The 11,030-nt window shown below is 55.8% G+C and overlaps 1 protein-coding gene across 1 annotated transcript; it reads right to left on the bottom strand.

The window, feature by feature from the left end:
* Positions 1–935: 935 nt before the first annotated feature.
* KIF7 (kinesin family member 7) lies at positions 936–10,149 on the bottom strand. Its single transcript, XM_009276625.2, has 17 exons — positions 9,930–10,149; positions 9,271–9,682; positions 7,974–8,505; positions 7,535–7,672; positions 7,158–7,385; positions 6,535–6,740; positions 6,142–6,248; positions 5,679–5,834; positions 5,129–5,331; positions 4,815–5,012; positions 4,439–4,564; positions 3,762–3,938; positions 3,241–3,456; positions 2,835–3,041; positions 2,248–2,446; positions 2,006–2,155; positions 936–1,787 (listed from the first exon to the last, which is right to left on the bottom strand). Exons 1-17 carry the CDS (start codon positions 10,147–10,149, stop codon positions 1,402–1,404), a joined length of 3,861 nt encoding a protein of 1,286 aa, XP_009274900.1. The 3' UTR covers positions 936–1,401.
* Positions 10,150–11,030: the final 881 nt, after the last annotated feature.

Below are 11,030 nucleotides of genomic sequence, written 5' to 3'. Positions count from 1 at the left end.
TTTGTTTCCTGGAAACACTATTTGTTGCAGGAAAGCTGACTGCTTCCCTCTGCCAAGAGAGGAGGAATAGTGTGCTTACCAGTGATTGTTTTGCTTGCGGGAGAGGTACACCTGCTTCAAGGATGTGAATTGATACACAAGTGTGGAGCTCCAAGACTACTACTTACTTCCAAGTAGGATGGATTCTTCTTTTCTCTGCTGAAGATCTTTGTTTTCAACAGCAGAAAATAAAGGCTCTGAACTTAAATCTTGTGCAGCTCAGCCGCACCCGGAGCCCTCAGTAATGTCCCCCCTCAAAGCCACACCCCTACAAGCAAGATCAAGTATGCAGGAGGAAGATCAGGTGGTTCCTACTTCAGATGCTGGCTTTCAACTTGATGTATGTTACTCCTCAAATGGTAGCTGTGGTAGCTGTACTCGTGATTTCAGGCTGAAGCAGTGGCTTGCTTTTTGGGGTCAGGTAGCCAAGCTGCTGTTTCCCCCCCTTGCCCTTCTTAAAGCAGGTACCTGGGCTTTCATTTCTTGCTCTGCCAGAGTTAAAACCTATGTCCCCCTTCCCGAGGTGGATGGTGTCAGTGTTAAATTGCAGGATTGTATTTAATCTCCCTTACATCCAGACTGGAAGTTTTCCCAAGAGTAAGAAAATGCTGCTTAAAGCACCTTATAGGCTGGAGCAGAAAATGGCATTTAACCAGGGCTGCTTTTATCCTGGATGCTTCAGACAATGCTGCTGCTGTCTGGAGATGCTTTTCCTGCAGCAACTCAACGTAGGAAGCCTACCAGCTCTGGCTGTGAGCACTTACAAAGCAGGTACTTAAACATTAAGGCAACGCTGACAGCAGCTGAGTTCCCATGCAGTGAGGTTTAAATAGAACTCCTTTCCTACCTACCCAGAGTAAGTGACGACTGGAGCCTCTGACAAGTGACCGCTTCATAAAACTCACTCTGCTTTATTAGAAAAGTTACAGTAGAAATGTAAAAAACCAAAGTTACTACAAAAAAAAAAAAATCTATGTACAAGTTCTGTGGGACTGCAGAGCATCTTCCTCCAAGGCTGCTAGGGCTGAGCAAGCCCTGCAGCAGAGGTTTCCAAACTGTAAACAAGTTTTTAGTGTTACGAGGCGAGGGTGGGAGGTACCTCCCACTTCCCAGTGTTTAAGCTGCTGAGGGTGCCGGAGGAAAGGTGTCCAGTCAGCACTGTCTAGACTGGCAGCAACGTTGGGGAATGTAGGCTGATACTTATCTCCCTTATGATGAGAAGTCATGTCTTTTTCTTCCTCAGGCCTCTGGTACATAACAGGTTTGTAGCCAGGCTGGCTTGTGGGCAGAAAGGCTCTTAAGCTCACGTCAGCAATATCTGCTCCTCCCTGCCCTGTGCCAGGTTAAGCGTTAAGCCTGTGTCTAGAGTGGATTTTTCCTCACATCTATCATTGCTGGGTGGTAAGGCACTGGGGTCACGTTCAGGCTGGCTCTGCGCAGCTCCCGGCGGGGCTTGGAGGCAGGAGCGAGGCTCCGTGGCGGGTGCACCTCGTGGGGCTGCCCCGCTCTCGGCAAGTGCTCGGCCTCCCTGTGCCGAAGGTCCCCGGGGCTGTCGTTGGGCAGGGAGGAACGCCTCCACGTCGATGGCAAAGGGGCGTGCACCAGGTCCCTGCTCTCATCCCTGACCCGATGGCTTTCTTCAGTGACGGCCAGAGGTACAGGCTGTTCCCCAAGGCTGGATTCCTCGCAGGTCCCGAGCGCAGGGGGAGCCCTGTCCCCAGCCCCGTGAATGCTTCTCTCCGTCCCTGCTGGGAAAGGTTGGGGGTACAGTGAGATGAGTATCAGGATCTCTACTTCTCTCATCAAAATCAGTGCCTGTAGAGCACTTGCTCAAGGCCAACAATGACCTGCACCCGCACTGCTCCCGGCTCTGCTCCAAGCTCTTGCTGCCAGGCAAAGGAATTTAAACTCCCTTCCTTTTAACTTGGTAGGAACAGCAAAGCCCCCCGCCTGGGCTTCCTCTCACCTTTGGTCTGTCCAGGATGGAGGTTCATGTTACTGAGCCTCTGGTTCAGCTCCTGGTTTGCCCACATATAACGGCTCAGCTCCTTTTCTAGCACCTGAATCCTCGCCTCGTACTGCAGCTTGCTGCTGGCCAGCCCCTCATCCATGTGCTCTACAAGGAAAAACAAGGCCATTTCAAGCTGCAAGCCCTGTGAAAGCCAAAAGCTGTGCCACTGCTGCCCGTTTCAGGAGCTGGGTGGTTACCGCGGCTCTGCTGGAGCAGTAGCTGCATGTTCTGCTCGTGCTCCTTCTGCTGCAGGGTGAGCTGGCGGTCCATCTCCAGGCGCTGGCGCTCCACGGCCACCTCCAGCCAGTACACCAGCTGCTGCTGCTCCTCCAGCTGCATCTCCAGCTCCGAGAAGGCAATGTGCTGCCTGTGCTGATCCTCTCGCAGCGTCACCACCTGGCCAGGACCCAAGAGCAAGAAACATCTCGGCTCCTTCAGAGCCTGGAAGCTTTCCTGCACCGCTGAGCCTAATCAAGTTAGTTTTTTGGTACAGCGTATGAAGGTTAGTAGTTCTGGGATGTCACAGCTGCCTCGCAGAGGGAAGAGCAACATGTGGCTGCACTGACGTGGCAAAGCCACCGCAGGGATCCATGCATCCTATGACTAGTTAAGCCTCTCTCCTAGGTGTTGGGATAGGTGGGGGATCATGGTGCTGTGGCTTTGTGGCCTGACTTTACAGGTCAAAAGTACAGTAGGAGGCAAGCAGAAGGCCTGAGGCTGAGGAAAACAAGAGTTTGGTCAGATACTACAGTTCCCACCAACGCAGAGGGTAGTTGTCTCCCACCTTGTCAAAGTACTTGCAGAGCAGAGCTCGGGTCTCGGAGGAGGAGAGGTAGCTGAGCTTGGCCATGAGATTCATCTCACACTGGGACAGCAGGCTGGCCGAGGCCCGCAGGACTCGTTGTCTGCATGTGATGGACTCGTTCTTGTACTCGATGGCTGCATCCAGAGCCTCGATTGCCTCGTCCAGCTGGAACAAGATCCGTTCTTCCTGCCAGGGCAGAGCTGCAGTTACTAGGGAGCACAAGGGTTCACTCCGTCTCACCCTGCCCTAACCTCCCTTGTCATCTCAATAGCGCTGGCAAGAAGTTGGGATACGCACAGTTTGGGGACATGGGGAAGCATCTGCTAATGACCCCACGCTGCCTCACGCTCTTGCAAGCACAGCAGCCCAGCCCAAGAAGAGGTACCTCTGGGGACAGCAGGGTGCCCTGACGCAGCTTGTTGTCGAGCTCCAACCTCTGTTTGAGCAGCTGGTCCTTCTCCTGGCGCAGGTTGTTGATCTCCTGGCGGATCTGCTGCTGGTCGTGGGCACTGCCGTGACGCAGCTGCCCGTTCTTCTCAGTCAGCTCCTTTTCCAGGTGCTCCAGACGGCTGGACACACGCACTATGTCATCTGTCAGGGCCTGCAGCAGAAGATGCTCAAGGGGATCTGCTCTAAAGGCAAGTCAAATCCCCAGCCCCTTTCTACTCCCTCCATAGGTCAAGTGACCCCACGTGCACTCCTAAGCCAGGGGCTATCAAACCAACTAGCTCAGAGGCAGAGCACAAGCAGGGTCTCCTGTAGAGGCAGATTTGCTACCCACTTCCCAACACCACCTCATCCTGATCTGCAGCCCTCTGCCAGACCCAGGATGGCGCCTAGGTCTTCCAGCTTCCCACCTCTGCTGGAAATCAAGCAAGGGGCTGAGGTGTCACACTCTTGTCCTACCTGGCTGGAGCGCAGTCTTTTGCTCTCCAGGCCATTCTTCTCCTGCAGCAGGGCTTCCTTTTTGGCCACGATAGCTTCCCGCTTCCGCAGCTCATCTTCCAGCTCATCCAGGGCCCGGCGCTGCTCGAGAACTTTATCCATCTCCATATCCAGCCACTTCTTCTGTTCCTCAATTTTCTGATGGAAGGAGAGGCAAAGGGCATGTGCATGCATGCAGACAGCAGCAGCAGTGCCCAGGACTGCTAAACTAGAGAGCAACGGGGTTGAGATCAGAGAGAGAATCTTGAGTCCATCTCTGCTGACCCCTATAGCCCAGACTTCACTGGTTGTATCCTTCCAGCTGCTCTGAGAGGCAGAGCTGAGCTAAATCCACAGCTGCCAAGGAGTCCTTGGAGGCCGCATCTCCCACCACCCTTCTGCTAACAGACATGACTTCACAGCTTCTTTACCAATGCTAGGATTTAGAAGAGAATCCTGGTCCTGGGGGTAAGACAAGATCTAAGTCCTCTGCTACTAGATACAAGTGACATTATGGACTGTCCTCCTCAGGGGCAGGATGGGCCTATGTCCCATCTCAGGCTGAAGCCCCTGCTTCCAGGCCTCCCCCGTCACCCAGCAGTCTGCCACGGCAGTCCCCTTTGAGCAGGAAGGAGGTGGCAGGCTCGCTCTGCCTGTACCTGCTGCTGCTCAAGGCTGATCACGGAGCCGTTGCTGCCGCTGCGCCGCTTCCTCTGGAAAGCTGCTATTTCCTCTGTTTTGATGCGCAGGATTTTCTGGTGCTGCTCGTGCTTCAGTTCCAGTTCCTGTATGGGAAGGAGCAGCTCTGAGCCTCAAGAGGCTGTTTGCCCTACAGCCAGGGGCTGAGGGACAGGTTATGTTCTCTGCTAGCTCTTTGGATACTCTTAAAAAATAATCCTCTCTCCATCCCCGTGCTCTCCAAGACAATCACAGACCCCACCAGGCCTACCCTTGCCTGCCCGGCAGCTTGCAGAGCCCACCCATCGTCATCCTCACAAATACCGCAGTAGCACAGCTGCTCCTGCCCATTCCTACCTTGACTTGGTGCTGCCGCTTATTCACCTCCGTCTCCAGCCGCCGTTTCTGCTCGCTCTCCTCCCGCAGCCGGCGCTGCAGCTGGCCCTGCTGCCGCCGCATCAGCTGAATGTTCCTCTCCAGCTCCTGCACTCGCTTCTCACTCTGGGCCGAGAGCGACACCAGCCTCTCCGTTGCCTGCTTCTTCTTGCACAGAACCTGCCGGAGGGCGAAAGCTGCCCTTGGGCTCGGTGTCTCCCCCGTGCCCTTTGCAGAGATGCCCCTAACTTTTCCCCTGCCCACCTCCCTGGGTGGGCAGAGCCCTTCCCACTCACCCGTGCCTTGCTCTGTGCGGCTGCCACGCGTGTGCGGTACTCCTGCAGCTTGCGCTTCTCCCCGGGGTCCCATGGCTCTTTGCCCTCCAGCTCCTGGAGCTGTTTTTGGCTGTCGCTCAGCTCTGCCCGCACCTGCTCTGCCTCCTGCTCCAGCTCGCTGATCTTCTGGCAGTACTGCCTGTTCAGAGCCTGGGCGTCCTTGCCTGCAACACACCCCCCTCCGCCGTGACCTCCAGGCCCCCTTCCCTCGCAGCCAGGATCCTGCCAAGGGATGGACCTTTCCTCTCTCTTCCTCAAATATTTTTAATTACAGAGGCTGAATGCTCCCTTGCCCTCAGCTACTCCGGGGATGGGATTTGGGGAGAAACCAATGGGAAGGGTCTCACTCAGCTGGAGGGATGGAGAAACAGTGCTCTGCTGCCTACAGGGGAAGGGACTGGGCACAGACAACGCAGGGAGGGAAGGTGAGGATGGGAGTAGAGACCAAGCATCCCAACTAGGAGGAGATTTCATAGGGAATGGATGCATGTTCCCACCAGCAGCTCTGCACCTGTCTTAATGAGCTCCGTGATCAGCTCCTCCTTCATGCGGATGTTGATTGCCAGCTCTCGGATCTTCTGCTGTGCTTGCACCAGCCTCCACTCGGAGTCCTTCCCTGGCAGGCACTCCCAGGGACCGAGCAGCAGCTCCCGCCTCCTGCAGACCTCTGCAACACAGATTCCCGGGTAAGGAAGGTCCTGTCTTAGCAGCTGGGTGACAGAAGGACAATCCAACCTCAGATGCGTAGCCAAGAACTGGCACAGCATCGCCCAGAGTCACCCGCAGCTTCCAACAAAACACGCAGCTCTGGCCAGACCCCGGCAGTTCAAGTTTCTCCATAACAAAAGCAGCTAGACTGTCATCTGCTCCGTTTTTGTCCTCTGGGCTCATCTAGGTGGGACACGTTGCAACAGCGCCCGTGAAGCACCACCAGCCCTAGGAAGACTGTCCAACAACCTACGGTCACCACTTGCCTTTTGACAGCTCCGGCTGCTCCTCCTGAATTGAGGGGGCATTGCCTCCACTGGGCTCCTCGCTCAACTTGCAAATCTCTTTCTTGCTCCAGCTTTGGATCCCGTTTCTAGAAGGAGCAGCAAATTAATCAGTTGGGTCTGGGCACTGCCAGAGCTGTTCCCGGTAAGGACCCTCATGATCCCCAGGCTTCAGAAGGAGATAGAAACAGTAGCCGTGGTCAGGAAAGATGGTAGTTGGCTCCCCAGCGAGCAGGCAGCTGTCTCAGCAGAATCGCTGACCCCAGAGGCAGCGTTTGCTTCTACATCCTACGTGAGAGCTGAGATGCAGAGGTGGGACAGCCAGGTCATGCAACTGTCAGGGCACTGCACAGTGCTGGGACAGCCCCAACTCACCGGCGCTGGGACAGGGACCGTTTCTGTTCCCACTCCTCCTCCTCCTCCTCTCCTGAGGACAGCTCTGCTGGCTTCTCTGAGTCCTGGCTGAGCTCCCTCCTCAGCACCACGGCTTTGATCTCTGGATTGCCGGTCGGGCACTGCGCGTGGTTCAGGTGCCAGCCTGCCAGGTCCTCCTCCTGGAAGGAGGGGTTGCTGTCGAGCTGCTGGGGCAGAGAGTCAAAAAGAGAGGAAATGTGTTGCATGAAAGCTGGTGTTAGAACAAGCAGCTCTCAGCTGGGCATCGCTGCTAGACACAAAGAAAAGCAACAAAATGGAGTTGAGTGAGTTTTCAGAACTGGCGTGTTGCTAGACCCAGCTGCCTGCCCTCCTGCCTTCTGCTGCTCAGAAGCTGAGCAAATCTGGGACCCGCCCATTACATCGAAGTATAAGCCTCAGTTTTGAAGCTGGGCTGGTTTTGCCGGAGTTGTGAATCTCTTTGGATGTGAACACTAAGCGCAGTCCTCTGGACTACACCTCTGACAAGGTTCACATTCAACGGTGGGGAAAAAGCGGTTCCTGCGGTGGAGGGCACCCCAGTGAAAAGGCAGCAGCTCCTCAATGGCACGGACTTGCACCCTCACCTTCCTGCAAAGGGCTCTTCCACTCTGCTCGGCAGGAAGGAGCCCTGAGGGAACCCGGCTGAGCCCATGGGACGGGGCAGCATCCAGCGGGGCCGTGTGAGGTCTCTGGCCAGCGGTCACCAGGCGAAGGTTTTCCAGAAGTCCTGGCACACACAGGTTTGGCATTGCCATCTCCAAGCGCACGTGCAGCTCTGAGATCTTACCCTGCTGCTCCTGCAGCTTGTCGCTCTAGGAGGCAACGAGAAAAATGCGGTTTTGTACACGTGGGTCCCGGACCTGCTGCAGAGAAACCTGAAAGCTGGGCTGTGCTCTCCTGGAGAAGAAGGAAGGGGAGGAGTGGGGCAGGTCTCTACAAAGAGAGCAGAGCCCAGAAATACCTGCAGCTTATACTGCTCCATGGCATCCTCCAGGGCAGCCAGGAAATCACGGTTCTCCTCCTCCAGGCGCTCCACTTGCCTCTGCAGTTTGGCCACCTGCTCGTCTTTGATGGACTCACACCCCTTCTCGTTGTTCACCTGCCCCCCGAAATACAAGAGAGCCAGCATCAGCATCCACCTCTGTCCTTCCCTTCCCATGCTGGGCACAGCAGCTCTGCAGACCCAGATTCTTCCTGCGAAATAAATCTCTCGGCCGCAGCTGAATCCAACGTCTCCCTGCCTGCTCCGAGGACCACATCGTTCTGCCTCCCTACAGCCTCTTGGCCGGGTTGCTTCTCCTCTCCCTCTCCTGACCCTTCCACCGTGCTGTGCTGAGGCTGCTGCATTCAGTGGCCATCAGATGAGCCCCACCTCGGAGCTAAACCACCCCAACCATTACCTGGGCTTTTGCCAGCTTTGAGCCTTGTGCCTCGGGGCTCTGGTCTTCCGCGGAGGTGCTCTCGATGCCGCTATCCAGCCCGGCCGAGGTCAGCTCGCTCCTTTCGCTCTCCACCGTGCACAGCCACTCCTTAACCCGCAGGATCTGCTCCACCGTCAGGTTACTGTCCTCCTGCAGCTCCATTAGCAGCCGGTACGCGGCGTCGGTGCAGGTCCGGTAATGCGCGCACTCCGCCAGCAGCCGAGCCGTGGGGTCTGGCGCGCATCGTTTGGTGGTGGCCGAGCGGTTGATGATACGGGTCTCGGAGCGGTGCCGCTGTTCCAGCGCCTTCTGCAGGTTCTTTATCTGCAGGTGAAGCTCTTCGACGTGTTCCGTCTCCTTGCGGCAGTTCACGATGGCCTTGTTCTGGATGTTTTGCGCCCGGCTGGCATAGTTCAGTGTATTGAGGCTCTCATCGAAGTCAGAGGAGGATGGGCTGACACAGGCTATCATCACGGTCTGGGCATTCCCCCCCAGAGAGTCTTTCAGGATCCTAGGGAAGAGCACAGCAATTAAAATAGCTGAAATTCAAAATAATGCAGGATCCAGGAGGTTTCCAACCCTTTTCAGAGGTTAAGCCCAAGGAAAATGATATTCTCGCTCTGTGGCCAGTTCGGCACTAGTGAAGTGAGCAGACTCATTAAGCAAAGTAGTAACAGTTCGCACCATGGCAAGTTTCCATCTGAATAATTCCCAACGCTGGGAGCTCCCCGACTCCGCGATCACTGCTAGACGCATGCTGCACAGGAACCTGGTGGAGACTGCAAAGGCCACCTGCTTGAGCTAAAAAGTAACTGCAGACCATCAAACAAGTCTACTGGAAGCGTCTTTTATTCGCTGCCAGGCAGGAAGGGGCAGGATAATCCATGCTTGACAGCCCATCTCAGCTTTGGCAGCATGACTTAAGCAAGGCTTGTCTTTGGCAGCACTGCGGTGAGCTAGGCTGTCATTTCTATCCTGGCCTCATTTCTCTTCAAGCTTCCCTATGTGAAACCCCCCCCCCCAGAGGGTAGACCTGTTAAACTGCCATGAGGCACAGTGGGTCAACTGGCCCTGTCCCATCAAGCAGTCAAAGAGCCCCAGCATAAGAGCAGAAGGGACAACTGGCCCTGCAAGCTCCTCCTGGCTAGCCTGGGGACTCTGCCACCCAACCTGGCAGGCTGGGCATGGGAAAGACAGGGAGAAGCATTGCCTCCCTCCTGCTCGGACAAGAGCCTGCGAGACATGCGGAGCATGGGGGTCCTGGTCCCAACCGTACCTGGTGATTTTGGAGTCCCTGTAGGGGATGTGGCTGCTCTTCCTGCGAGGGTCTCCCAAGGCACTGATGACGTTGCCCAAGGCCAGGAGGCCACTGTTGATCTGGATACTCTCCTTCAGCCTCTCCCCTGTGTTTCCCGTCTTCACAATTCGCTCTGAGCCCGCCAGGTCCACAAAGTGAAACTTGGAAACCAGGACCTGGCCCGAGGCAGGGACAGAGGGGTGGTAGTGGTGCAGGGGGAGGCGGCCGGCCCCGCGCCGCTGTTCCATGGTCACTGTGAAGATGGTGTGCGAGCGGCTCGACTGCCTGTTGACGTGGGTAGCTCCCGTGTGCTTGGCTGTGTTCCCCATCTCCAGCAGGCTCAGCACCTCGTCCAGCCCTTCCACTTCTGACTCCTTCACGCCGCAGAGCACTGCAATGGCAAACGGAGCTGTGGCTGGGAGGGACGGGCTGCCCGAGGACGCAGATCCTCTGCACGTCCTGGTGCCATCACCCTGCCCATACAGACCGGCTTTTCAACACCGAGAAGGACTAAGCACAGCAATCTGCTGCAGAAGAGGGATGGAGGGAGAAGACTTGGCTCTGTCCTCAGGGACAGATAACCCAACACTGGCCTCGGGCATGGGCAGAAAAGGGAGCCTGTGGGCAGCCACACATACCAATGTTCCCCTTGTCATCCTCCCGGATCTGGATGTCTTTGCTGGCTGTATCCACCTGCAGCAAGTCCCGAAACTCCTCCTTGTACACCTCCAGGTAGGACACTCGGACCGTGTAGTCGATCAGGTCGTTCTCATCGATAAGCCTGAACGTCTCGGCCATGGCTCGTGGGATGATGCCCTGCTCATCTTCATTGATGGAAGCTGGCGGAGAGATGCACATGGTCACTGGGAGCAGCGAATGCCCGGGGAGCCCGTGCTGGCTGGGGACAGAGCTGCGGGCAGGAGCCTGCCTGCAGCACACGCGTCAACTGGAAAAGAGCAGCCTCACAACCCTCCCGCAGCTCAGCCCTTGCAGCCTGGATTAAACATCCCTCTGAGAGTTTTTAAGCCACAGGACCTCGGGGCAAACCCTATCCCACTGCTCCCTTGCACAGCGTGGTGGCTTCTAGCAACGCTGCTTGTTTCCAGTCCTTCTTCAAGAGAAAAAAAAGGGGCATTAGCCTTTCAGCAGGTAGCAAACGCTGTGCCTGCAGCTACAGCGTGCTGTCCTTTGAAGCCAGCACAAGTCCACAAACTTTCCCAGCTCCCAAGAAGTTTTTATGTACTTGCAGCTTGCTTGTAGCTGGCCACAGCACTCTGCCATCTGGATTTTAGATGGCTTTTGTCTCCGACAGCCGTGTAAAAGGGCAATGCCCAAATTTGGTGCAATGATAGCCTGAACTGGGAAACTGAAAACAGAGGTAGATTGACAGTATGGAAACAATTTAGTGGTTACAAATTATGCAATTAACTACAGTACATCCTCTGTAAGATATCAATAATACCATTAAACCAGCACTTACAGGAGGGAAAGGTTTCCTCTTTCCTCCTCTTCTTCACATAAACAAACTAACAGGATTACCCCCCGCAACCCCCCTTCTCCTTAGGGCTTATGTCAGGCCAAAGCTGACAGATTCAAGCCAGCCGAAGGCAGCGGTGCCCGAGGAAGATCACCACCGCCTCCAGACCAGACACAGTCCTCTCGCTTGTCCTGCAGCGGTAGAGGAGAAAACCTACGTGCTGTCATCTCCAAGAAGGTGTTGTCCGTGGCGGGGGCGGTTA

This window comes from Aptenodytes forsteri, unplaced genomic scaffold, assembly GCF_000699145.1.
Source record: "Aptenodytes forsteri isolate BGI_AS27 unplaced genomic scaffold, ASM69914v1 Scaffold1, whole genome shotgun sequence".
NCBI lineage: Eukaryota > Metazoa > Chordata > Aves > Sphenisciformes > Spheniscidae > Aptenodytes > Aptenodytes forsteri.
This window is presented reverse-complemented; position numbering and strand designations above follow the sequence as displayed.

Coding starts and splice junctions, on each gene's coding strand:
- KIF7 (XM_009276625.2), bottom strand. CDS start 10,149: ATGTGCATCTCTCCGCCAGCTTCCATCAATGAAGATGAGCAGGGCATC. Junction 8,506..9,270: donor AGGGACTCCAAAATCACCAG/GTACGGTTGGGA, acceptor GCTCTTCCCTAG/GATCCTGAAAGACTCTCTGG. Junction 3,457..3,761: donor AAAGACTGCGCTCCAGCCAG/GTAGGACAAGAG, acceptor CTTCTGCTGCAG/GCCCTGACAGATGACATAGT.